The 27807-nt window shown below is 40.9% G+C and overlaps 2 protein-coding genes across 2 annotated transcripts; both read left to right on the top strand.

The window, feature by feature from the left end:
- Positions 1-3622: 3622 nt before the first annotated feature.
- On the top strand, positions 3623-4985 carry LOC148134725 (putative G protein-coupled receptor 139). Its single transcript, XM_087985347.1, has 2 exons — positions 3623-3692; positions 4057-4985. Exons 1-2 carry the CDS (start codon positions 3623-3625, stop codon positions 4983-4985), a joined length of 999 nt encoding a protein of 332 aa, XP_087841473.1.
- A 20955-nt stretch (positions 4986-25940) lies between these two features.
- Positions 25941-27130, top strand: LOC148134724 (putative G protein-coupled receptor 139). Its single transcript, XM_087985346.1, has 2 exons — positions 25941-26010; positions 26202-27130. Exons 1-2 carry the CDS (start codon positions 25941-25943, stop codon positions 27128-27130), a joined length of 999 nt encoding a protein of 332 aa, XP_087841472.1.
- The last annotated feature ends 677 nt before the right edge of the window (positions 27131-27807 follow it).

The raw sequence follows: 27807 nt of genomic DNA, 5'->3' as shown, positions 1-27807 counted from the left end.
CAGTGATGAAGGACATTCAGTCTGCACCTTGAAGTGAGCGCTCTCCAAGGGAGCCATTGAGATACACAACAACGCAGACTTGCCAGGCAGATACTGTTGGCAAGGTCTGTACCCATGAAGTTGGCCTCAACCACGATGTTGGGCCCATATCTCGTGACATACAACCCCACCATTCTGTTCTGTATTTGTAAACAGAAAACGGTCTTTGATTCCCGTTGTGTTTTGAAACCATCTCCTTGACAACGTGGTATGATCTCTCATTCATAATTAGATTGCACAGTTTTGGATAACTTGTTCCTTTGGTCAGACACCCTTATGCGCATGTTACGCAGCCATGTTTGGTTTGTCTCCAGCGCCATTTGTTTTACATTTTGCAATAATCTCGCTGCCTCAGTTCATTTGCTATTCAATTGTTGGCAATTTACTAACACCCTCTGAACATTCACTTCACTTATCCTCCATCTCCTGTTACCATTGATTTCACTGAAAACATTAGGCAAACTCCCTTTTCTTTTAAAACATTCGTTTTCCTCATCTGTATGTAAGGAAAGTGGTGATAGTGGGTCATGTCTTTAGTGGCTATTTGATGTTCATGTATCTGGTGACTTGCTTTCTGCGTATTTGTCGAATATAGCATGAAGCGTGGAGAGATAAGCTGGAGGAGGGAGGGGGTGGGGAGAAAGTAGCGTAGAGTACAATGGGTGTGTGCGGGAGGGGATGAAGGTGATATGTCAGGGAGGAGGGAGTGGAGAGGGTAGATTGGGTGCCTCCTATTTTGAATATGGCTTTCTTCAGCTCTTTGTAATTCCCATATGCTGCCGTGTGCGGTGCCTCGGGAAATACTGTTCTAATGCAGCTTCGTTTGTGGAAGAGGAAAAAGAGGGCTCAAACCACAACAATGTGCAATTCCTAAATGTCACAGGAGAATGAGGACCAAACACTGAACTGCAGAAGCAACCATCCCAAAGCCAACACGAGAACATTTTCTAAGAATCAGAACAGCAAATGGCATCACCACAGGTAATGACATCACCAGCCCAAGGAAACCGAACAACATGAACAGAAAGTGAGCAATAACACCAGTGCTTCGCCTGAGGCTCACTGATGATGTTATCTCATATGGTGACCAAATGTCCGAGAATGAACATTCCATCTCAGCGAGCAAAATTACATCCAGTAATCTCGTGGTGATTGCTGAGATGTTAAGGAGGCAATAGTTGATCAGTTCACGCTGCAATAACACAAAATAATTCTCTACTTGGCAATGGACATAGCAACCAAATACGGTTTGAGGTGATAAATCGTACTTATGAATTCCATCAGGTCGCAGGAAGTATGAACAAAAATAGACCACATAGCTTCTAGAGCTGACTCTGACATGCAACAGCAGCACGATCGACCCAATATTGTTCACCTCCAATCCTTGCCTTTTCCACTAATTTCGTGATCAGAATCTATCGATCTCAGCCTTAAATAGAAGCTTGGACTCTGACCCACAGCTCTCTGGGGCAAGGGACCCCGAGGCATAATCCTTTGAGAGAGGAAATTCCATCTTATCTGAGTGTTAAACTGAATCGCCTTTATTCTGATCCAATATCATTTGATTCTGGACTCTCCGATAAAGAAAAAACGTGTTCTCAACATTTACTTCGTCAATCCCTTCAGAATTCTACACATTTAATAACATCATTCTCATAATTCTAAACTTCCCACAGAAGATTTCCATTAAGCTTTTGCACATTTGCCAGAACCTCCACACCGGGGATTGTGTATCTGAAATTTCGTGAACTGCCTCTAAAGAAATAATACATTTTCGTAAATAAGGAGATGGAAATTGTTCACAGTACTCCGGATGTGGCCTCACCAGCACTTTGCAGTACCTATTACATATTATTCTAATCCAACCCCTATGGAATTTGGGCCAAAATTCAATTAGTTTTCCTAAACAATTCTTGCAGCTCCCTTTGCGTTCCTATGTTTCAAGCATTTATGTTCTGCAGCTTTTTTCATTTAAATAATGCTGCATCTTCTTGTTCTTCCTTTCAACATGATCACCTCTCTAGTTTTCACTATTTATTCCGTTGGGCATAATTATGCCCTCTTACTTAACCCATCATAATCTCTCCGTAGATTGGTTGTACCTCTCTTAGAATTTGCCATGTCACCTGTTGTTGTGTTGTCTAAAAATTTGTCAAAAGTGCATTCCCTTGCTTCCTGCAAATCATTAACGTCGATTACAAAACATTTGACCTTTGTTGAGGCCTTGATAAAACCTTCCGATACAGATCACCATTTCCAAAAATCACTCCTGAAGACCATTTGTTATTTCCTGCCAAATATCAAATTTTCAAACTATGCTGATATACTATCCCCAATACCATGGACATTTGTGTATTATCCTTATGCATGGTTCACTGCGAAACGCCTTCTGTTAGTTTGAACACTCTGACTGTTTCTCTTCCTTGCTATTAATGTCAGACTTTCTCGAAAAGTTCCAACCAATTTCTCATAAATTATTTTCCTTTTCTGGAACCATGTCACTGTTGCTTGATTAATCTGTGATTTTCCACGTGGACTGCTATTTTTAACTGAACAGTTGAATCTGCTGCATTCTTGTTCAACAAGAGATGTTCAGCAGTTTGTCTCACGGTTAAAACAGATTGGTCATGTTCCTTTTTTTTCAAAACGTACGACACGTTGGCAGTTTTAGAATCCTCTCGTACTCTTTCTGAATTCAGTTTCTTTGTGAAAAATTGAAACCAATTTTTCTACTATAATTCGAGTTACATCTTTTCGCTTCCAAAGTGCAGTTTATCAGGACCAGGAGATTATATGGCCCAATTAATTCCTCTGACACTACTTCTCTCCTGATGTGTTGATATTCAATTCCTCCTCTATATTCTTAAACATTAGTAGCTTCATTGTGTTTTCTGAAAGAAACACTTAGATTCATTCAGTGCTCGGTGTTCATTTCCAGGCAATCACATGAATTATGTAATTCCCACCTTGACTAGAATGTGTTATTGGCTGGGAGGATGTAATTGTTAAAGGGAAGAAAGAAAATTACTGGTTTTACTGAATAGGATGTGGAGAGCAGTGAATCTCCAGGATGGTAATCAATTGTTTAATATTCACTTGTCCATGAATCGTGACTGAGGATTCAATTTCAGAAACTGGACAATGGTTAGACTGTGATGAGCCGCCATGTGCATTACTGATGTAACAATTGGCAATTGGCCAGAGAAGAGTACAGTCGACAATGTGGTCAATGACAAAAAAAACCTAGATGCCAACTCACGAGGCAAGATTATTTCACGCAAAGGAAAATGGTCAAAATTCAGAAATGGGGTAAACGACATGACATTGGAATCCAGTGAACTAAGAGAAGGCAATGGAAATGAAGTCAACGATGCCAGCTGCAGATCATATTTTATTTAGGATATTATGCAAAAGTAAAGTTTATTTTCTTTGCACAGGTGAATGTGAGTAGTATCAGTGATGATTTGAGGTAATTGCATCTCTAGAGGTCTGATGCATGTATAAATGCACATTACCTTCCCATACCTTGGCCACACACCAGTCACAGACCTTCAGCTTCTGCTGAAAACATTCATTCTCAGAAATGGCAAAAGCACCGATTTTGCTGTTGAAAGAGATTTACTATCCACTTCTCGCCGCTGTTAGTCTTCCAGGTAAGCCATTCAACCCGTTTGTGTTTAATTGAGTTTCGGTTTACAATGTTAATGCCACATACTGTATGTCTTAGTGTTACAAGGACAATATCGAGAATCATGTCGAGACAATTTTTTCTATTCCCTTTTTCTCGAAGCATCAGTAGTTTAGCAATAGTAATTCAACATAAGGGTCCTCTGAAAATATATCTGTTGATCTTTAGACAGTCCGACAATACCACATAGAATGATGACTGGAACGGCATATTAAATGCTTGGGTAAATTTTCCATTTTGTAAATCACTCAGAATGTGTACAAAAGTATCTTTTCCTCTGTTTCAATCATGCATTGCAATATTAATGATCATTTCTGTTTCTCTGACAGCGAACGTGATGACTATTTTAATTCTTTTCCGAGGAAACTGTGGTCTTTCCAAATGCATCTCGGCTTACATGGTGGCCATGGCAACATCGGATATATTGGTTATTATCAATAGTATTATAGTGTATCGTATTTTGAGTTATCACTTTCCATTTTCCTTCTTGTCCCACACATCTGTGTGCAAGCTCATTGTATACATGATTACCATCGGTCTGGATCTAACTGTTTGGTTCACCGTTTCCTTCACATTTGACAGATTTGTGGTGATCTGCTGTCAGAAGTTTAAGACAAAACACTGCACCAAGAAAAATGCAATCACAATATTAATAATCATCTCAGTTCTGATCTTATTAAAGAACATCCCGGTTTTGTTTGCATATGAACCAGAGCAAATCATTAATCAAATTGAATGGGGCTGCCAGTCAAGTGCAACTTTCTTTGCGTCATCTCCCGGAATGGCGTTTGTCTGGGTCTACAGCACCTGGGTTGCTTGGCTTCCATTTCTCCTAATTTTCTTGTTTAATTCTTTAACCATCCACCGTGTTGTCGTGGCGAATAGGACTCGCGTTGGACTCCAGGGCCACAAAGCTGAGAAGCCAAACCAATCAGGTTTGGAAAACCGGAGGAAGTCCATAATTTTATTGTTCTCGGTATCAGGCAGTTTCATATTGCTTTGGTTGACACATTCTGTGAGTTTGGTCATAACCAGATTGTCACACCCTAACTATTACCGGGGTGACTTTAGCAACCCTGAATACATCGCGACTGAAACAGGAGATATGTTGAAGTTGTTGAGTTGTTTCCTGAACCCATGCATTTATGCAGCAACCCAGAACAAATTCAGAGAAGAGCTAATAAACGTGGGGAAATCTCTATGGAAGAAAAGAAATCATATCATGTGGAAATGCCATGGACAAGACAATATATTTTAGCCGAATCTCTTTGTAGCTGAAACTGATTATCACGTCATTTTCCTTCGTCCCTCGGGATGGAGCAGACCTTCTGGAGTTAGCCTTGAACCGCTTTGTTGTGTGTAAATCATCGAAGCTGCCTTCGATTCAAAACTTTTTTTGTGCAAAACAACATGTTTCACGCAGGTATTCCTTCGATGTTTGATTGGACATTTAATGTCGATTTTACATACTGCTTTTCACAAAACAAAGAACAAAGAAAATTTACAGCCCAGGAACATTTACGGCCTTCCAAACCTGAGCCGATCCACATGAACTGTCTAAACCTGTCGCCCAATTCCTAAGTATCTGTATCCCTCTGCTCCCCACCTACTCATGCATCTGTCCAGACACATCTTAAATGAAACTACCGTGCCTGCCTCTACCACCTCTGCTGGCAATGCGTTCCAAACGCCCACCACCCTCTGTGTGAAGGCCTTGCCGCGTGTATCCCCCTTAAACTTTCCACCTCTCACCTTGAAAGCGTGACCTCTCGTTATTGAATCCCCCACCCTTGGAAAAAAACTTGTCTCTATCCATCCTGTCTATACGGTTCATGATTTTGTAAACCTCAGTCAGGTTCTCCCCTCAATATCCCTTTGTCTGGTGAAAATAAACCTAACCTTCTCAACGTCTCTTCATAGCTAGCACCTTCCATACCAGGCAACATCCTCGTGAACCTTCTCTGCACCCTCTCCAAAGCGTCCACATCCTTTTGGTAATGTGGCGCCCAGAACTGTACACTGTATTCTAAATGCAGCCGAACCAAAGTCATGTAAAATTTTAACATGGCTTGCCAGCTATTATACTCAATATCCCGTCCGATGAAGGCAAGCTTACCACATGCCTTCTTAACCACACTATCCACCTGTGCAGCAACATTTCGGGTACAAAGGACCTACACTCCCAGATTTCTCTGCTCATCAACTTTTCCCAAGGCTCTTCCATTCATTGTATAATTTTCATTTTTTTCGTTGAAAGTTTTGCATTTGCATGCATATACTGTCTGTAATCTCAAAGATCAATGTTTTTTTAAAGGCCGTAGAGGCGACATTTGATGTGTTAATAAATTAATCCATTGCAGATACTCAGATCCAATGCTCCAGTTTAAAATCCCGGTCAAGTTTATTTACGTCTTGAAAATAATTAATGGCATTGCTGCCGCAAACTTGTGTACTGCACATTTTATGTGAATACTACATGAAAGGAACTCGACTATCTGACAAAATAACTCATTGAAACGGTGTATACGGCTAAAAAAAACAAACAAACAAAATGCCCTTCCTTGGTAGCCTAGTGATTGCATACTAATGAGATTTTAAAAATGTTAAAAAGACGTAGCCTACAATTTCTAAAAGTTATCTCAAAGTACACATGGCATACGATTAAAGCATTCAGTGATGAGTGCACTTAGGAACCGTAGATTCATGGAAATATCGAAAATACGAGTGATCTTTCACCTCAGTGCTTTTTTCCCGCAATCTTCCGATGCCGTTTCATCCCTATGTCCCTCAGAAATACCAATGACTACTTCTTGAACGCATTGAGTGTCTTGATATAACACTTAATGCCCACTCCTTGATGTCTGACTGAAATTGTACAGTGCTGGCTTCTTTATATGTGACCAGAGGAAGGGTATTTAGGTTTCCTTCTTGCAGGTATAATTTTCAATACACTTATGCTTTCATTAATTGTATGACCTAAATGCGTTAGATAGTAACAGAGTCACACAGCGCGGAAGCAGAATCCTCTGTCCAACCAGTCTTTGCTAATTATTATCGGGCAAATGGAAGTCAATGATCGAAGTGATGGGAGACGCAGGGAAGAGTTGTCTCCCAGACAACCGTTATACCACAAGACAGAATTAAGAAATTCGGCTCATCCACCACACAATCATGGCTGATATGTTTCTGCAGGCCATTAGCAGACCTTCTCCCAGTCAGTCATGAATCCCTTTGTTAGATGCAAATTATCGAACCTTCCTTCGTTTGGTCAGTTTCTTTAAGAAATTTCACAGACAACCAAATACTGAAACAAGTATTTCAACTTTATAGCCCGTAGCAAACAAAATAAAACCTCCTAAGTCCGCAAGTTCGGCCTGAGAGTGGAATTTCACTCTTAGAATATAGAAAAGTACAGCACAGAACAGGGCCTTTGCCCAAGATGTTGTACCGAGGTTAATCCTAATGTAAAATGTAGTAACATAACCTATGCACCCCTCAACTCACTGCTATCCATGTGCATGTCCAGCAGTCGCTTAAATGTCCCCAACAACCACAGCTGGCAACACATTCCATGCATTCACGTCTCTCTGCATAAATAACCTATCTCTGACATCTCCTTTATACCTTCCTCCTAATATCTTCAAACTATGACTCCTCATTACAGTCAGTCCTGCCCTGGGGAAATGTCTCTGTCTATTGACTCTCTCTATTCCACCCATTATCTTGTATATCTCGATCAGGTCTCCTCTCTTTCATCCTTCTCTCCAGAGAGAAAAGTCCGAGCTTATTCAACTTTTCTTTATAAGGCAAGCCCTCCAGTCCAGGCAGCATCCTGGAACACCTTCTTTGCACCCTCTCCAAAGCCTGTTTTTCTTTCCTATAGTGGGGTGACTAGAATTGGACACAATATTCCAAGCGCGTCTCACCAGGGACTTGTTGAGCTATAGCAACCTTATAATATGCCTTGCTGAAGTCAATATATGCCACATCCACTGCTCGATCTTCATCGACCTGTCTTGTCACCTCCTCGAAGAACTCAATAAGATTTGTGATGCATGACCTGCCCCTCACAAAGCCATACTGACTGCCTTTAATCACACTATGTTTTGCCAAATACTCACAAATCCCAGTCCTGAAAATCCTTTCCAAAACCTTACTGACCACAGACGTAAGACTGACTGGTTTGTAATTGCTAGGGATTTCCCTATTACCCTTCTTGAAAAGATTAACAGCATTCGCCTCCTTCCAACCCTCCGGTATGACTCCAGTGGAGAGTGAGGAGGCAAATATCCACGCCAGTGGCTTAGCAACCTCCTTTCTCCCTTCCCGGAGCAGCCTAGGATAAATCTGGTTTGGACCTGGGGACTTATCAATCTTAATGTTTTCCAAAATTTCCAGCACCTCAACCTCATCAATCTTGATCTGGTCAAGACTGTATCGCAGCTCCTCAAAGTTTTCATTTACATTAAGTTCGCTTTCCTTGGTGAAAACTGAAGCAAAAAACTCATTTAGGGCTTCCCCTATCTGCTCAGACTCCACACACAAGTTCCCTCCGCTATCCCTGATCGACCCTACCTTCTTCCCAAATTGTGGAGGAATTTAGCTTCGATCCCAAATAATGCTGCCTGCCTTTGAATTTACCGACTGTTTGATTGTTACACCATATTGTTCTGGGAATGTCTGAGACTGAGGCATCCTTAAATTATATTCTTATGCAATTTTCTATCCATAAGGTCTCTCGTGTGAAACTGTGGATGGTCATTTCAACACGTTCATTCATTTTATTGATTAGTCCGATGGAGCCACCGAGTTTGCAGCTTGCTTTCATATCAGAAGTAGCTCCCCTGTTACATTGTACCTTCGGCATTGAATATCACTTTGAAGCACAGGTTTTGTTTCACTTAATCCCTTTGCGTCAGAACATTTCTTCCCCAGACGATCTTATTTAACCAATACTAATGGTTTGGTATTACGAGGGGGCATAGCTTTAAATTAAGGGTTGGTAGGTATAGGACAGATGTTCGGGGTAGATTCTTTACTCAGCGAGTCGTGAGTTCATGGAATGCCCTGCCAGTAGCAAAGGTGGACTCTCCCTCTTTATGGGCATTTGATCAGGCATTGGATAGGCATATGGAGGATAGTGGGCTACTGTAGGTTAGGTTGGCTTGGACCGGCGCAAAATCGAGGGCCAAAGGATCTGTACTGCGCTGTATTTTTCTATGATCTATGTTCTATGTTCTAATGAGCCAGCAGGTATCCAGCAACGTTATTGCGTCTTGCAGAAAGTAGTAACCATATGTTACAAACCAGAAACAGCTAATTGCTTTCAATTTCTGTTTGTCAGTTTATCATTGTCCCTTAACAAGTTATTTTGGAAAAAGACCCTTGATGTAAATTACCCCAATCTGCATTTACTTTGGCTACTTATTCAGAAACCTCACAGTCATTCAAATGCTGAGACAATTACTTCAACTTTATTGCAGAAAGCAACAAAGCTGAGAATCCTGAAGTGAGCAAGTTAAGACTCAGAACCTACCTTAGCTATTTATGTTGGATGAAAGGTATGATGCGAACCAACACTGTCTGTCTTTGGTGTCCATTGATAGATCCCTGTGCAATGCTGTTCTCCAGAGTTCAGCTATCGATGAATTCTGTTGTAGTCCTATTATAGAGAAATCCGTACTTCAGTCTATAGAGACATAGTGTTGATAATCATTCAGATTCTTTCATTCAAATGATTAATTACTTTATCAGCGTTCTCAAGTCTGCAGCTCGCTTTCTCATCAGAAATAAGGCCCCTATCCTTAATGCATGTCTTTTTTTCATTTGTGGGATATCGGCATTTCAGTTCAGCCACCCTGTCTTCAACAGCTCTAGTTGCCCTTGAGAAGGTGGTGGTTTGCTGTTCCTTTGAACATTTGCATCTCATCTACAGTGGGTTGATCACAATGCTATTGCGGAGGGATTTCCACGATTTTCACACAGCGAACGTGAAGGAATGGGTTGTGAGGGTTGTGAGTGGCTTGGAGGGGAAGTTGAAGATGTTGGCACTCCCACACATGTGCTGCCCTTGTCCTTTTACTTGGAAATGGTCATGAAACGTGATGGAACGTGATGACTGAGGATTTTTGGTGAATGTCTGCAGTGTGTCTTGTAGGTGGCATGTCCTGCTGCGATTGCGAGTTGATGGAGGAGGGAGTGGATGCATGTGCATGTCATACCAAATAAGTGGGCTGCTTTTTCCTGGAGAGTGGTTAACTTCTTGACTGGCTTTGGAGCTTCACACATCCAGGCAATTGGAAAGTTTTCTTTCTGACTCCTGATTTTGTTCATTGCAGAAAAGGTGTTCCAAGCTCCACATCTGCGGCCTTTGTGGTATGTAAAGGAGAATGACCATCCTTCTTGGAATAAAAACTGAATCACTCTAAGGGGAGTGTCATGCCCTATAATGTTTTAAAAGGACTATGAAAAGTGGTGTCATCCTGTTTTTCAGCAACTTCTCATAGTTAAGTGAAATTAATCCCTGACACACATTTTGCGATACACAAATAACAACTTATTTACCTGACACGAATAGTGAGCACACCATTCCCCTATATCTACTGTTCACGAGAAAAACACAAGATTGAAATGGTATGCTGGTTTTATTACTGCCTGAGTTTTTCCAAATACCTGAAATGTATGCCAAGTACAGAAAAAGGTCAACCACACCCTGTAGTCCAGGCCAGGAGAAATGTTTTTTTTTCTTTCGCTTGAGGCTTTCTTAAATACTGAATGAACTTGCATTGTTAATTCATGTGCTACATGCAATACCACCTGTCTATAACCCCATAGTAATACAACTTGATGAACCTCGGCCTATTTCTCATCCGCCTGATATTTGATAGTTTGCATTTCCTCATCAGGATATCATTTTAAAGATCGTAACATTCGGGAATATACTCAGATGTTTGTCTGTATACGCTATTTGATATAATTGCTTCAGTTTTTTCAACTTCGTGTTGTGACTGAGTTAATTGCTTTGCACGAAAACTATCCACTTTTTCCTTCTCTTATTCTTTTTCTGATTGAGTCACTGGGTCAAGCATGGCCTCTTATCATTCAACTTCAACTTCCTTATCTGTATTCTGTGATTTCTGCTCCTGTTTCATCTGGTGGGTTTGTGACCTTGTTATCACACAGACAGGAGAAATCCCAGTATATACTTCCTGTAATTCTTCAGTTGTCTGATTCTGTGCTGGCTATTCGACCACCGTGGGTAACACTCCTACTTCCTGTGGTGATTCCATTTCCTGTGTTGGTGATGTCATTTCCTGTTCTGTTTCTCAGAGGATAAAAAGTGGGATAGCAATCGTTGATTTTGTTGACAGAGTTCCTGTTGGAATGCCACGCTTCCAGGAATCTCGTGAGTGTCTCTGTTTGGCTTATATTGTCCCAGTCGAAGTGGTGTCTTTCCTTATCTGTATGCATAGACACTAGTGATAGTTGGGTATGTTTTTGGTGGCAAGTTGATGTGCATGTATCCTGGAGGCTGGCTTTCCGCTTGTTTGTCCAAAACAGTCTTTCGCAAATGACGTTCATTTTGCTTGTTGACTGTATCGAGCCTTTCAAGTTCATTAGCTGCTGTTATAGTGTGTTGGTGGGTTTTTGGGCTACCATGACGCCAAATGAAGGATCTGGCAGTCATTTCTAAGATGTGTTTAATGAAGGGGAGTGTGCCCAAGATTTCTGGGAGTGTTTTTTCTGCTTCTTTGGTTTATTTGCTGAGACATCGACGGACTGTGCTCATTGGGTACACATTCTTTTTGAATACGGTGGAAGTGCGGTTTTCTCCTGCTGGTCGTTGTCCCTCTGTGCTGCAGTGTGTGGTGGCTAGTTGGAATAACGTACTAATGCAGCTTCATTTGTGGAAGAAGAGGAAAACGTTTGGGAAAACCACAATAATGTACCATTCCTATTTGTCACAGTAGAATGAACAGTCTAAGGGGGATCTTCAAACCATCATCGACAGGAAAACAACATATACGGACCAAATACAGAACGGAAGGAGCAATCATCCCAACATTAACAAGAAGCTGCATTCCAACACTTTCTGAGAAAAAGCACAGAAAATGGCATCACCATACGTAATGACATCACCAGCCCAAGGAAACCTAAGCACAGAAATAGAATGCGGTCCACAACTCCAGCGCTTCACCGGAGGCTCACTGATGATGTTACCTCGTATGGTGACCTAACGTCTGAAAGTGAACTTTGCCGCTCAGTGAGCAAACTTATATCCAGTAATCTCATGGGGATTGGAGAGTTGTTTATGAAGGGAATACTTAACCAGTCACGCTGCAAAAACAAGAAAGTAACTCACTTCCTGGCAATGGGCCAACCAACCAAATATTTACTACAACGGTTTGAGGCTATACTTCATACATATTAAGCCCATTAGGTCGCCGGAAGTATAAACAACAATGGACCATACTGCTTCTAGAGTTGACTCTGACATACATCAGGAGCATGAACGACCCAATACTGTTCAACTTCTGTTCCTTGCCTTTCCCCGTAATGAATGATTCCTTTCGTGAACAGAATCTATCTGCTTCAGCCTTAAATAGAAGCGTGGACTCTGTCCTGCAGCTTTCTGTGGCAAGGGGTGCCGAGACACAATCGTTTTTGAGAAGAATTTCCATCTTATCTGAGTCTTAAAATGAATTGCCTTTATTTGGATCCAAAATCATTTCTTGCGAGACTCTGCGATGACAGAAAACGCATTCTCAGCATTTACCTCGTCAAGTCCCTTCAGAATTCTACAAATTTCAATGACTTCACCTCTCATAATTATAAACATCTCGGAGTAGGTTCCCACTGGTTTAGTTTTTGCACATTCACCAAATTCTTACACCGGTGTTGAGTATCTGAAATGTTGTGAACTGTCTCGAAAGAACGAACATATTTTCTGAATATAAGGAGGCGGAAGTTGTTCACAGTAATCCGGATGTGGTCCCACCAGCACTTTGTCGTAAATATTACATATTCTTCTCACAAAACCCTTTCGAAATCTGGGCTAAAATTTAATTAGTTTTCCTGATTATATTTTGGACCTCTCTGTGCATTTCTATGTTTCATGCAGATGTATTCTCAAGCATTTATGAGCCCTTTTCTGTTATTTTAATTTCAATATTTCGGCGTTTTCTTGTTCTCCCTTTCAAAATATTGCCTCTCTGTAGATGGGTTGTGAATTAGAATTTGCCTTGTCACCTGTTGTTGTGTTGTCCGAAAATTTGGCAAAAGTGCATTCCTTTTCCTTCCTACAAATCATTAATAAAGATTCCAAAACACGTGTAGTACCAGGACTGACCCCTGTTGAACCCGTATCAATAAAGATCGCCATTTCTAAAAATAACTCCTGAACACCATTTGCTATTTCCTGCCAAATACCAAATTCTCAAACTATGCCGATAAAACTATCTCTGAGACCATGGACACTTGTGTCTTCGGCTTTATAGCATGGTTCCCTGAGAAACACATTCTGGTAGTTTGAACGCTCTGCTTTGACTATTTCTCTTTCTTTCGATTATGATTTAGGCTTCATCGAAAAGGTCGAAGGAAGTGTTCAGAAATTGATTTATTTTTCTGGAGACACATTAATTTTGCTTGATTAACCTGTGATTTTCTAAGTGGACCGCTATTCTTTAATGAACAGTTGAGTCTGCTGCATTTGTTTTCAACAAGAGATGGTCAGCAGATAGGCTCACGGTTAACAAGGTTTGGCCACGGTCCCTTTTTTTTCCAAAATGTATGACACATTGGCAGTTTTTGAATCCTCTGGTGCTCTTTCCGAATTCAGTTTCTAGAACATATAACACAGAGCTTAGAACAATACAGCGTAGAACAGGACCTTCATCCCTCGATGTTGAGCCGACCTGTGAACTATTCTCAGCTGGTCCCCCTACACTATCCCAAAATCATCCATGTGTTTATCTTTTATTTACTGTTTGAAAAATTAAAACCAATGCACCTACTACATCTGTAGTTACATCTTTTCGAATTCCAGGGTGTAATTTATGAGGAAAAGCGCAGCAGGTCAGGCAGCATCCAAGGAGCAGGAGAATCGACGTTTCGGGCATAAGCCCTTCTTCAGGAAGAAGGGCTCATGCCCGAAACGTCGATTCTCCTGCTCCCTGGATGCTGCCTGACCTGCTGCGCTTTTCCAGCAACACATTTTCAGCTTTGATCTCCAGCATCTGCAGTCCTTGCTTTCTCCTGTAATTTATTAGGACCAGGAGATTATATGGCCCAATTAATTTCTCTGACACGACTTCTCTCCTGATGTGTTAATTTTCAATTCCTCCTCTATATTCTTAAACATTAGTAGCTTCATTGTGTTTTCTGAAAGAATCACTGAGATTCATTCAAGTGCTCGATGTTCATACGCAGGCTACCAGATGGACTAAATCAATTTTCAGCTTGAATAGAATGTGTCACTGGTTGGGAGGGTGGCATTCTTAGAGTTAAGGAAAATTACTGGTATTGTTGAATAGTCACGTGGAGAGCAGTCAATCTCCAGGATGGTAATCAATCGTTTAGAATTCCCTTGTCCATTAATCACGACTGAGTATTCGATTTCAGAAACTGGACAATGGTTAGACTTGATGAGCTATGGTGTGCATTACTGGCATTACAATTAGCAATTGGTCAGAGACGAGCTCAGTCGATAAAGGGATCGATGACAAAAAACTTAGATGCCAATTTCCAAGTCAAGATTATTTCACACAAAGGAAAACCGTCGAAATTCAGAAATGAGGTACAGTACATGACATTAGAATCCAATGAACAGAGAAGGCAATGGAAGTGAAGTCAACGATGCCAGGTGCAGATAATATTCTCTTTAGGATATTATGAAAAAGAAAAGTTTGTTTTAGCTTCACAGGTAAACGTGAGTAGAATCAGTGATGATTTGAGATAATTGCATCTCTGGAGGTCTGATGCATGTATAAATGCACATTACCTTTCCATATCTTGGCCACACACCAGTCACCGACCTTTAGGCTCTGCTGAGGTAATTCATTCTCAGAAATGGCAAAAATTTTGCTGTTGAAAGAGATTTACTATCCACTTCTCGCAGCTGTTAGTCTTCCAGGTAAGCCATTCAATCAGTTTGTATTTAATTGATTTTAATTTTTCCTTGTTAATGCCACATACTGTATGCCTCAGTGCTTCCAGATCAACATCGAGTGTCGTGTCAGTGCACTTTTACCTTTTCCCTTTCTGGAAGCTTTAGTGGTTTAATAATAATAATTCAAATGAATGTCCTCGGAAAATACGTTTGTTGATCTTCAGACAGTCTGAGAATCCCATGTAGAATTAAACTGGAATAGCATGTTAAATGTTTGGGTAAATATTGCAGTTTATAACTCACTCAGAATGTGTTGAAATGTTATTAATAAGTATCTTCACCTCTGCTTCAATCATGCATTGAAACATTAATGATCATTTGTGTTTCTCTGACAGCGAACATGATGACTATTTTAATTCTTTTCAGAGGAAACTGTGGTTTTTCCAAATGCATCTCATCTTACATGGTGGCCATGGCAACATCGGATCTATTGGTTATTATCAATAGTATTATAGTGTATCGTATTTTGAGTTATCACTTCCCATTATCCTTCTTGTCCCACACACCTGTGTGCAAGCTCATTATATACATGATAACCATCGGTCTGGATCTAACTGTTTGGTTCACCGTTTCCTTCACATTTGACAGATTTGTGGTGATCTGCTGTCAGAAGATTAAGACCAAACATTGCACTGAAAAAACTGCAATCACAATATTAATAATCGTCTCCGTTCAGACCTTGTTAAAGAACATCCCAGTTTTGTTTGCATATGAACCAGTGCAAATCATTAATAAAATTGAATGGGACTGCCAGTCAAGTGTAACTTTCTTTGCTCCATCTCCCGGAATGGCGTTTGTCTGGGTCTACAGCACCTGGGTTGCTTGGCTTCCATTTCTCCTAATTTTCTTGTTTAATTCTTTAACCATCCACCGTGTTGTCGTGGCGAATAGGATTCGCGTTGGACTCCAGGGCCACAGAACTGAGAGGCAAAGCAATTCAAGAATGGACAAACGGAAGAATACCATAATTTTATTGTTCTCGGTATCAGGCAGTTTCATATTGCTTTGGTCGGCACATTCTGTGAGTTTGGTCTTGACCAGACTGTCACACGGTAATTACTATCGCGGTGACTTTAACATCCCTGAATACATCGCGACTGAAACAGGAGATATGTTGAAGTTGTTGAGTTGTTTCCTGAACCCATGCATTTATGCAGCAACCCAGAACAAATTCAGAGAAGAGCTAAAGATGGTGGTGAAATCTCTGTGGAAGAAAACAAAACGTATTATTTGAAGAAAAGAGCAGTGGACATGACAAATGTACTTTAGCCGACTCTCTTTGTAGCTGACCCTGAATTTCACAATGTTACCAACAGAGAATTAATTTGGTCCCTCGGTCTGTGCAAAAACATACTTTCAGCAGATATTCCTTCGATGTTTGATTGGACATTTGATCTCGATTTTGCATATTTTTAATATTATTTTTGGTTGAACGTTTTGCATTGCATGGAAAAAACTATCCGTATTTTCTAAGGTCAATGTTTATTTAAAAATACCATTAGAGGTGACATTTGACGTTTAAATAAACACATCCATTGCGGATTCCCAAATCCAATGCTCCAGTTTAAGATCCCGGTTATGTCTGGAAAAAATACTCAATGATATTGCTGCAGCAAACTCGTGAACTGCCCCGGACTATCTGACAAAGTAACTCATTAACACGTTATGTATGGCTAAAGAAACACAAAGAAAATGTCCTTCCTTGGTATCCCAGTGATTGTAAAATACTGAACTTTGTTTTTAAAAATCTTGAACACACGTAACCAACAATTTCAATAAATTTATCTCACAGTTCACACTGGTATGATGACTAAAATATTCGGGGATGAGTGCACTTAGGAACCGTAGATTCGTGGTAATATCAAACATATGAGTGATCTTCTCCCTCAGTGCATTTTTGTCCTGCATTATTCCTGTACCCCTTCATCCTTATACCCCTTACAAATACGCATGTCTACTTCTTGAGCGCATTGATTGATTTGACATCAATTCTGTATTGTGCCAGAGAACTGCACAGTGAAACAAACAGGAAAGGTGGAAGAACACAGCATGGCAGGCAGTGTCAGGTGGTGGAGAATTTACCGTTTCGGTGTACAACACAGTCTCTGTTTGAAAACTCTCCCATAATCTCAATGCTGAACGCTCTACCCTGTGTTCGTAGACTGTGACCCATGGTTCCAGCTCGCAGTGACATTGTGGGAAATCTGAGCAACTTGTTTTTTTTCTCAATCAAATCCTAATATTTCTCGTGGATTCAACGAGGGGAGAGTTGAGTCACTGTCCAAGCCAGTATTTAACGCCCACTTGTTGTTGTCTGACTGAAATTGTCCAGTGCTGTCTTCATATATGTTACCAGAGGAAGGGTATTTAGGTTTGTTCACCTACCTTTCCTCATACAGGTACAATTTCAGTGCACTTATGCTCTCAGTTAATTAGATGACATAAACATGTAACAGACCCATAGAGTCGCACAGCACGGAAGCTGAATATTCGGTCTAATGAGTCTTTGCCGATCATCATCAGGCAAATGGAAGTCAATCATCAGAAACGATGGAAGACCCAGGGAAGAGTTGTCTGAAAGACAACCGTTAGACTACAAGAAATAGAAACAGAATTAGGAAATTAGGCTCATCCACCATTCGCTCATGGCTGATATGCTTCTGCACACCATTAGCAGACCTTCTCCCAGTCAGTATTTGTTCAATGTGAATTATCGAAGCTGCCTTCGATTTGAGAGTTTCTTTAAGAAATCTCACAGACAATCAAATACTGAAACAACTATTTCAACTTTATAGCACATAGCAAACAAAATAACACCTCTCCAGTCTGCAAGTTCAGTCTGAGAATGGAATTTCACTCTCACCAAGTTAATGGAGGAATTTAGCTCCGATGTTATGTAATACTGCCTACCTTTGAATGTGCCTACTGTTTGATTGTTAAACGGTATTGTTCTGTGAATGTCTGAGACTGAGACATCCTGAGATTGAATTCTTTTGCACGTTTCTGTCCATCAAGTTTATGGTATGAATCTATGGATGATCTTTTCGACACGTTCATTCACTTCATTGATCACTGCGATGGAGCCACCATGTATACAGCTTGCTTTCATATCAGAAGTAGCTCCTCTGTTACATTTTACCTTTGGCATTGAATATCTCTTTGAAGCGCAGCTTATGCTTCTGTTAATCCCTTTTCCTCACGACATTCTTTCTCCAGACGATCTTATTGAACTGATAGTCATGGACCAGCGGGTTATCAAGCAATGTCATCTCCTGTGTCACAGAAAACAGCAAACAAAGGTTGCATCACAGAAACAGCTAATTGCTTTCAATTCCTGTATGACAGTTTGTCAACGTCCCTTAACAAGTTACTTTGGCAAAAAAGTCCCTTCGAGTGAATTACCCAAATCTGCATTTCATTTGGCTGTTTATTAAGAAGCCTCACAGTCGAACAAATGCTGAGACTATCCCTTCAATTTCATTGGATATTTACACGAATCTGTGAGTCCTGATGAGAGCAGGTTAAGCCCCAGAAGCTACCTTTGATATTATCCGATTAATGGTGGATTCAGGCTATGATTCCAACCAAGATTGTCTGGCATTTTGTGTGCATTGATAGACCCATGTGCAGTGTTGTTCTCCAGAGTTCAGCTATCAAAGTATTCTGTTGTGGCCCTCTTGTCCAGAAATCCGTACTTAATGTCTATGGAGACATATCACTCTTAATCATTTCGATGGTTTCATTCAAATGATTAATTACTTTTTCAACGACCTCAAGTCTGCTCTTTGTTTCCTCATAAGAAGTAAGAGCCCTGCTCCTTAATGCATGTTCTTATTCATTTGTGGGATGTCAGCATTTCTGTTTGGCCAGCACTTATTGAACAGCTGTAGTTGACCTTGAGAAGGTGGTGGCTTGCTGCTCGTTTGAACATTTGCATCTCATCTACAGTGGGTTGACCACGATGCTATTAAGGAGGGAATTCCAGGATTTTCACACAGCGAACGTGAAGGAATGGTGATATATTTCCAAGTCAGCCTTGTGAGTAGCTTGGAGAGGAAGCTGAAGGTGGTGGTACTCCCATACATGTGCTGCCCTTGTCTTTACATGAAAATGATCATGGAACGTGATGGCTGAGGAGTTTTGGTGAATTTCTGCAGTTCGTCTTGTCGATAGTATGTACTGCTGTGACTGCGAGCTGGTGGGGGAGGTAGTGGATGCTTGTGCATCAAATACTAAATGCGTGGGCTGCATTGTCCTGGAGAGTGGACAACTTCTAAACTGTCGTTGGAGCTTTACACATCCAGGCAATTGAAGGGCTTTCATTGGACTCCTGATTTTTTTTTTCCTTGCAGGAAATGTGTTCCAAGTTCCACATCTGCTGTCTTTGTGTTATATAGAGGAGAAGGATCACCCTTCTTAGAACAAAAACTGATAAACCAAATGGACAGCGCCAGGCCCTATAATCTGTTAAAAGGACCATGAAAAAAGGTGTCATCACGTTTTTCAGCAACTTCTAGTAGGTAAGTGAAAGAAATCCCTGACACTCATTTTATAATACACAAATAATATTTTATATATCTGACTCGAAAATTGAACAAATTAACGAAAGTATTATCATACTAAACCATTACTGCATAACTACTATTCACGAGAAAAACACAAGACTGAAATGGTATGCTGTTCTAAGAAATACAATTCCCGCACATGCAATAAACGTGCACAGTTTACTCTCTCCAAATTTCAGCCAGGGTACGTGTCTATTTACTGATTTCCTAAAGTTTGACAAAATTCCAAGTATGTGGTCCCTGAATTCTTTGTCACTAATTTCTCCTTAATTATTTTCAGTGGTCCTCTCACATCATGGTCCAAAGTGAATTCAAATGGACAGAATTTGCTGGGTCCGTTTGTTGCAAAGCGAATGCAAAAAAGGTATACATGGAATTCCTGTATCCTGATCGTCTGGATGATCCTGATTTTCAACCCTCAACATGCCTTAAAAGCCTGATGCCAGCTTTCTACTGCAACTTTGTGATTACAGATGGTCTGCAGTAGATTAGAATTGTTGTGTCTGTAATTTTCCATAACTTGCTGGAATAATTTGGATGTACATTTCACTCTTGATCTGATATTTCTTTGTGGGTAGTTTGCATCTAGTGAAAAGCTTGTGTTCGACTTCTGCAGTCCTTTTAGCTGTGATATGACGGAATGGAAAGGCCGTTGGAAATCTAGAAGACACGTGCATTGTTGTCAACAAAAGCTAATTCTTATTATTTTTTTCATCAGTAGGTATCCTACACAATCGACGTTTTCTCAAATGCACGAATGAGTATTAAAGTTGCTTGTTTTATTACTGCCTGAGATGAATGGCAGGTCGGAAAAAAGGCCAACCCCATCATATGCAGTCCAGGCCATGAAAACTGCTTTATAAGTTTTAGCTTGAAGTTTCCTTAAAACTGAATGACCTTGCATTATTAATTCATGTGCTGCATGCAACACCACCTTTACATAATCCCATGCTAATACAACTTGATGAACCTCTGCCTATTTCTCATCTGCCCGATATATGATGGCCTCTACTTCCTTATCAAGATATCGTTTTTAAGATTGCAACATTCTGGAATATACTCAGATTTGTATTTGTCTGTGTACACTATCTGATACATTTGCTTCAGTTATCCAACTTCCTGTTGTGACGAAGTTAATTGATTTGCACGAAAAATATCCGCTTTATCGGCCACTGATCCTTTTTCTGATTGAATCACTCGATCAAACATGGACTCTGATAATTCTACTTCAATTTCCTTATCTGTGTTCTGTAATTTCCGCTCCCGTTTCACCTGGTGGGTTTGTGACCTTGTTATCACAGAGACAAAAGAACTTGATGTTGGAGGCCGAACTTTGCTTTATGAGCCAATTCAGAATGATCAGCCATTTCAGCTGCGATTCTTGCCATTTCAACCGTCTGCTCTTTCACATGAGCTCTGACTACCTCAGAAACTGAATTTTTGGACTCCTCCAAAATTATCGTTTCTCTCAGAGGGCCATGTGTTTGATCCAGTTGTTTTTGTCATTATCCACCGGTCAAATTTTGGTTGTTTGCTCCTTTCAAGCTCAACTTATTTTTGATCAAGGTCGCACCTTACATTACTGAAATGTTGGATCGTTATTGTGTTGCAGGATGTGGCATTTGCAGTCTGCACAGTGTAGTTTTGGTGTACACGTTGATCAGGACCATGTCCACTGCTCACCTGCAATGTCACCGATCCATGGAACAGCACGTTCTTTTTCAGTGGTGCAGACAGAGATATGGGCATCCCAGACCTGCCAATTTTCAAATAAAGGAATGAAAAATCACTGGTCGATTATTCCAGTTTCAGGCTATCTGACTTGTAAACGTTGTCTAAGCATCGATGTTTGAAACTGAACATTGAACCCCTAAAAGTGTAGACTGCTCAAACTGTAGAGCAGAAAACCACCACACAGACTCAGTTTGGCCAAAGATCTGACTGACGATATAATGATTATCGACGGAAAATAAGAGAAGTTGATTTGTTCCACGCTTGTGATGCCATTTCTTGTGTTGGGGATATCATTTCCTGTTCTTTTTCTCAGAGGATGATATTTGAATAGAAATTGATGTTTTTGTTGATAGAGTTCGTGTTGGAATGCCATGCTTCTAGAAATGTCGTGAGTGTCTCAGTTTGGCTTGTCCAAGAATGGATATATTGTCAGAGTCGATGTGGTGATATTCCTCATCTGTATGTAAGGATACTAGTGATATGGGTCATGTCTTTTCGTGGCAAGTTGATGTTCATGTATCCTGGAGGCTAGTTTTCTGCCTGGTTGTCCAAATTAGTATTTTGTAAATGACGTACGTCTTGCTTGTTGTCTGCACCGCGTGTTTCAAGTTCATTTTAGTGTGTTAGGGGGTGGTGGGGCGTTTGTGGGCTACCATAAGACCAAGAGGTTTGAGTAGTCTGGCAGTCGTTCCTGAGATGTTTATGATGAAAGTGAGAGTGGCTAAGGTTTCTGGGAGGGTTTTATTCTGCTGCTTTGTTTTTTTTTACTGAGAAATTGACGGACAGTGTTCATTGGCTAACCACTTTTTTATATGCGCTGTATATGTGGTTTTCTTTTAATCTTCGTAGAGCTTTTGTTCTGCAGTTTGTGGCGGTTCGTTAAAATAATGTTCCAATGCAGCTTCGTTTGTGGGTGAAGAAGAAATAGTGTTGGAAAACCACAATAATGTGCCATTCCTTGATGTCACAGTAGAATGAACAGTCAATGGAGAGCTTCAAACCAAGGTCTAAAGGAAAACAACACACATGGAACAAATACAGAACTGCAGGAGCAATCATCCCAACATCCATGCGAAGCTGCATTAGAACATTTTCTGAGAAAAAGCATAGGAAATGACATCACCACAGGAAATGAGATTACCTGCCCACAGAAACCCAAGCACATAAGTAGAATGCGGTCCACAATGCCAGTGCTTCATTAGAGGCTCACTGATGATGTTACCTCGTATGGTGATGAAACGTTTAAAAACCAACAAAGCGAACAAAGTTACATCCAGTAATCTCATAGTGATTGTGGACAGGATCATGAAGGCAATAGTTGACCATTTCATGCTGCAAAAACAATAAAATAATTCTCTGTCTGGCAATCGGCACAGCAACCAAATATTTGCTACAACGGTTTGAGCTGATAATTCGTACATACTAAGTCCTTTGGTTTGCAGGAAATATAAACTAGAATAGACGATGCTGTTTCTAAAGCCGACTCAGCCATGCAACAGGAACATGATCGAACCAATGTTGTTCCATTCCTGCGTCTTCCCTTTCATGAATGATTCCCTTCGTGATTAGAATATATCTATCTCAGCTGTGGGTTCTGACCCACAGCTGTCTGTGGCAAGGGGTCCCGAGCCATGATCCTTTGGGCGGCACGGTGGCACAGTGGTTAGCACTGCTGCCTCACAGCGCCAGACTCCCGGGTTCGATTCTCTACTCAGGCGACTGACTGTGTGGAGTTTGCACATTCTCCCCGTGACTGCGTGGGTTTCCTCCGGGTGCTCCGGTTTCCTCCCACAGTCCAAAGATGTGCAGGTCATGTGTGTCGGTTATGCGAAATTGCCCGTAATGTTAGGCGTGTCGGTGTGGACTTGTTGGGCCGAACGGCCTGTTCCGACGCTGTAAATAATCTAATCTAAGATGAACTTGCATCTTCTCTGAGTCTCAAATTGAATTGCCTTCCTTCTGATCCAGTATCATTTGATTCGAGACTCTCCGATGAACGGAAACCTGTTCTCAGCATTTAGTTGGTCAACTCCCTTCAGAATTCTGCATATTTCGGTGACTTCACTTCTCATAATTCTAAATATCTAGGAGTAGATTCCGAACTAGTTTAGCTTTTACACATACGGAAAATCCACACTCTGGGTTTGAAAGTCGGAGGAGTTGAAGATAGTGAGGAAGGATGTGGCAGGTTACAGCGGGATATAGATAAGCTGCAGAACTGGGCAGAAAGGTGGCAAATGGAGTTCAATGCAGCTAAGTGAGAGGTGATTCACTTTGGTAAGAGTAATAAAAAGATGGGGTACTGGGCTAACGGTCGGATACTTGGTAGTGTGGATGAGCAGAGGGATCTTGGTGTCCATGTACACAAATCTTTGAAAGTTGCCACCCAGGTAAATAGTGCGGTGAAGAAGGCATATGGTGTACTGGCTTTTATTGGTAGAGGAATTGAGTTCCGGAGTACTGAGGTCATGTTGCAGTTGTATAAGACTCTGGTGCGGCCGCATCTGGAGTATTGTGCGCAGTTTTGGTCGCCATACTATAGGAAGGATGTGGAGGCACTGGAACGGGTGCAGAGGAGGTTTACCAGGATGTTGCCTGGTATGGTAGAAAGATCGTATGAGGAAAGGCTGAGGCACTTGGGGTTGTTTTCATTGGAGAAAAGAAGGTTTAGGGGTGACTTGATAGAGGTGTATAAGATGATTAGGGGTTTAGATAGGGTCGACAGTGAGAATCTTTTTCCTCGTATGGAGTCAGCTATTACAAGGGGGCATAGATTTAAATTAAGGGGGGGGGGGTAGGTATAGGACAGATGTTAAAGGTAGGTTCTTTACTCAGCGAGTCGTGAGTTCATGGAATGCCCTGCCAGTAGCAGTGGTGGACTCTCCCTCATTATGGGCATTTAAGCGGGCATTGGATAGGCATATGGAGGATAGTGGACTAGTGTATGTTAGGTGGGCTTGGATCGGCGCAACAACGAGGGCCGAAGGGCCTGTACTGCGCTGTATTCTTCTATGTTCTATGTTCTATGAGTGTTTGTAATTTCGTGAACTGGCTTGAAAGAAGTCATATATTTTCTTAAATAAGGAGACAGAAACTGTTCAGAGTACTCCGGATGTGATCTCACCAACACTTTGCAATAACTATTACGCATTCTTTTAATCCAAAGCCTTTGAAATTTGGGCAAAACTTCAATTAGTTTTCCTGATTACCCCTTGCACCTCCCTATGCGTTTCTCTGTTTCATGCAGACGTGCTCTCAAGCATTTATGTGCTGCAGCCTTTTTCCGTTATTTTCATTGAAATAATGCTGCGTTTTCTTCCTCCCCATTTCAACATGAAGAACCTGTCATTGCTTTCGCGTTTTATTACGTTGGGCATTTTCTTTGCCCACTTACTTAATCGATCAGTACCTCACCGTCGATTGGTTGTACACCTTTTCGGATTTACCTTGTCATCTGTGGTTGTGTTGTCTGAAAATTTGGCAAAAAGGTGCATTTCCTTCCTTCCTGCAAATCATTAATAAAGGTCATAAAACATTTGTGGTACCAGGACTGACCCTTGTTGAACCCCCAACGATTCAGATCGTCATTTGTAAACGTAACTCCTGAACAGTATTTGCTATTTCCTGCCAAATGCTAAATTCTGAAACTATGCTGACGTGCAACCTCTAATACCATGGACTCTCGTGTCTTATCCTTTTGCACGGTTCCTTGTGAAACGCCTTCTTGTAGTTTGATCACTCTGCTTTGACTGCTTCTCTTTCTTTCGATTATGGTTCATATCTACTCGAAAAGGTCGAAGGAATTTCTCAGAAACTGTTTTCCTATTTTGGAGCCATTCCGATTCTGCTAGCGAAATCGGCGATTTTACAAGTGGACTGCTATTCGTTACTGAACAGTTGAGTCGGCTACTTTTTAAATTTCAACCAGAGATGTTCAGCTGATCGGTTCATGGTTAAAAACAATTGACCACGTTCCCTTTTTTTAACAAAAAGTATTACACGTTGGTCGTTTTAGAATCCTCTTCTCTATTCTTAAACATTAGTATCTTCTTTGAAAATAGTACAAGCTGCTTTGTGTTTTGTAAGAGAAACAACCAGATTCATTCAGTGCTCGGTGTTCATACCAAGGCTCGTACATGAACTGTTTGGTTTCCAGCTTGAATAGAATATATTACTGGCTCGGCTGGTGACACTCTTAAAGGTAAGAAGGAAAATTACTGGTTTTATTGAATAGGATGTGTAAATGAGTGAACCTCCAAGAGAGTAATCAATTGTTCAGAATTCACTTGTCCATTAATCGTGACTGAGTATGTGTTTTCAGAAACTGGGGAATGGTTAGGCTGTGATGAGCCGCTATATGCATTAATGCTGGAGCAATTGGCCAGATAAGGGTATAATCGATGAAGGGATTAATGACAGAAACTTAGATACCAATTCATGAGGCAGGATGATGCCATTCAAAGGAAAACTGTCTAAATTCAGACATGAGGTAATCCACATGACATCAGAATCCAATGAATGGAGAAAGGCAAGGAAGTGGAGTTAACAGTGCCAGGTTCAATTCATTTTTTATTTGAGACATTATTCAAAAGAAAACTTTGTTTTCATTGCCAAGGTGATTGTGAGTAATGTCAGTGATGATTTGAGGTAATTAACTCTCTTGAGGTCTGATGCATGTTTAAATACACATTGCCTTTCCATACCTTGGCCACACACCTGCCTCTGCAGAAGACATTCATTCTCAGAAATGACGAAACCACCGATTGTGCTGTTGAAAGAGATTTACTCTCCACTTCTCGCAGCTGTTAGTCTTCCAGGTAAGTCTGAAAATATATTTGCTGATCTTTAGAGAGTCAGACAACACCACATTGATTGATGACTGGATCAGTGTATTAAATGTTTGGGTGAATTTTGGATTTTGTAAATCACTCAGAACGTGTTCAAAAGCTTTCACCTCTGTTTCAACAATGCATTGCCATATTAACGATAATTTCTGTTTCTCTGACAGCGAACATGATGACTATTTTAATTCTTTTTCGAGGAAACTGTGGTCTTTCCAAATGCATCTCGGCTTATATGGTGGCCATGGCAACGTCGGATCTATTGGTTATTATCAATAGTATTATAGTGTATCGTATTTTGAGTTATCACTTCCCATTTTCCTTCTTGTCCCACACACCTGTGTGCAAGCTCATTGTATACATGATAACCATCGGTCTGGATCTAACTGTTTGGTTCACCGTTTCCTTCACATTTTACAGATTTGTGGTGATCTGCTGTCAGAAGTTTAAGACAAAACACTGCACGAAGAAAACTGCAATCACAATATTAATAATCATCTCCGTTCTGATCTTATTAAAGAACATCCCGGTTTTGTTTGCATATGAACCAGAGCAAATCATTAATCAAATTGAATGGGGCTGCCAGTCAAGTGTAACTTTCTTTGCTTCATCTCCCGGAATGGCGTTTGTCTGGGTCTACAGCACCTGGGTTGCTTGGCTTCCATTTCTCCTAATTTTCTTGTTTAATTCTTTAACCATCCACCGTGTTGTCGTGGCAAATAGAACTCGCATTGGACTCCAGGGCCATCGAGCTGAGAAGCCAAACCAATCAGGGATGGAAAACCGGAGGAAGTCCATTATTTTATTGTTCTCGGTATCAGGCAGTTTAATATTGCTTTGGTTGACACATTCTGTGTGTTTGGTCATGACCAGACTGTCACACCCTAACTATTACCGAGGTGACATTAGCAATCCTGAATACATCGCGACTGAAACAGGAAATATGTTGAAGTTTTTGAGTTGTTTCCTGAACCCATGCATTTATGCATCAACCCAGAACAAATTCAGAGAAGAGCTAAAAAACGTGGGGAAATCTCGATGGAAGAAAATAAATCATATCATGTGGAAAAGCCGTGGACAAGACAATATATTTTAGCCGAATCTCTTTGTAGCTGAAACTGAATATCACGTCATTTTCCTTCGTCCCTTGGGATGGAGCAGACCTTCTGGAGTTAGCCTTGAACCGCTTTGTTGTGTTTAAATCATCGAAGCTGCCTTCGATTCAAAACTTTTTTTGTGCAAAAAAACATGCTTTACGCAGATATTCCTTCGATGTTTGGTTGGAAATTTAATGTCGATTTTAAATACTGCTTTTCACAAAACAAAGAACAAAGAAAATTTATAGCCCAGGAACAGGCCCTTCGGCCCTCCAAGCCTGAGCCGATCCAAATGTACTGTCTAAACCTGTTGGTCCATTCCTAAGTATCTGTATCCCTCTGCTCCCCACCTACTCATGGATCTGTCCAGACACATCTTAAATGAATCTACCGTGCTTGCCTCTACCACCTCTGCTGGCAACGCGTTCCAAACGCCCACCACCTTCTGTGTGAAGTACTTACTGCGAGTATTCCCCCCTTAAACTTCCACCTCTCACCTTGAAAGTGTGACCTATCCTTATTGAATCCCTCACCTTGGGACAAAGCTTGTCTCTATCCACCCTGTCTATACCCTTCATGATTTTGTAAACCTCAATCAGGTCTCCCCTCAATCTCCTTTTTATTAATGAAAATAAACCTAACCTACTCAACCTCTCTTCATAGCTAGCAACATCCC

Source organism: Chiloscyllium plagiosum, unplaced genomic scaffold, assembly GCF_037043375.1.
Source record: "Chiloscyllium plagiosum isolate Xiang-an unplaced genomic scaffold, Cpla_swu_hap1 HiC_scaffold_52, whole genome shotgun sequence".
Lineage (NCBI taxonomy): Eukaryota > Metazoa > Chordata > Chondrichthyes > Orectolobiformes > Hemiscylliidae > Chiloscyllium > Chiloscyllium plagiosum.
This window is presented reverse-complemented; position numbering and strand designations above follow the sequence as displayed.

Coding starts and splice junctions, on each gene's coding strand:
- LOC148134725 (XM_087985347.1), top strand. CDS start 3,623: ATGGCAAAAGCACCGATTTTGCTGTTGAAAGAGATTTACTATCCACTT. Junction 3,693..4,056: donor CGCCGCTGTTAGTCTTCCAG/GTAAGCCATTCA, acceptor TTTCTCTGACAG/CGAACGTGATGACTATTTTA.
- LOC148134724 (XM_087985346.1), top strand. CDS start 25,941: ATGACGAAACCACCGATTGTGCTGTTGAAAGAGATTTACTCTCCACTT. Junction 26,011..26,201: donor CGCAGCTGTTAGTCTTCCAG/GTAAGTCTGAAA, acceptor TTTCTCTGACAG/CGAACATGATGACTATTTTA.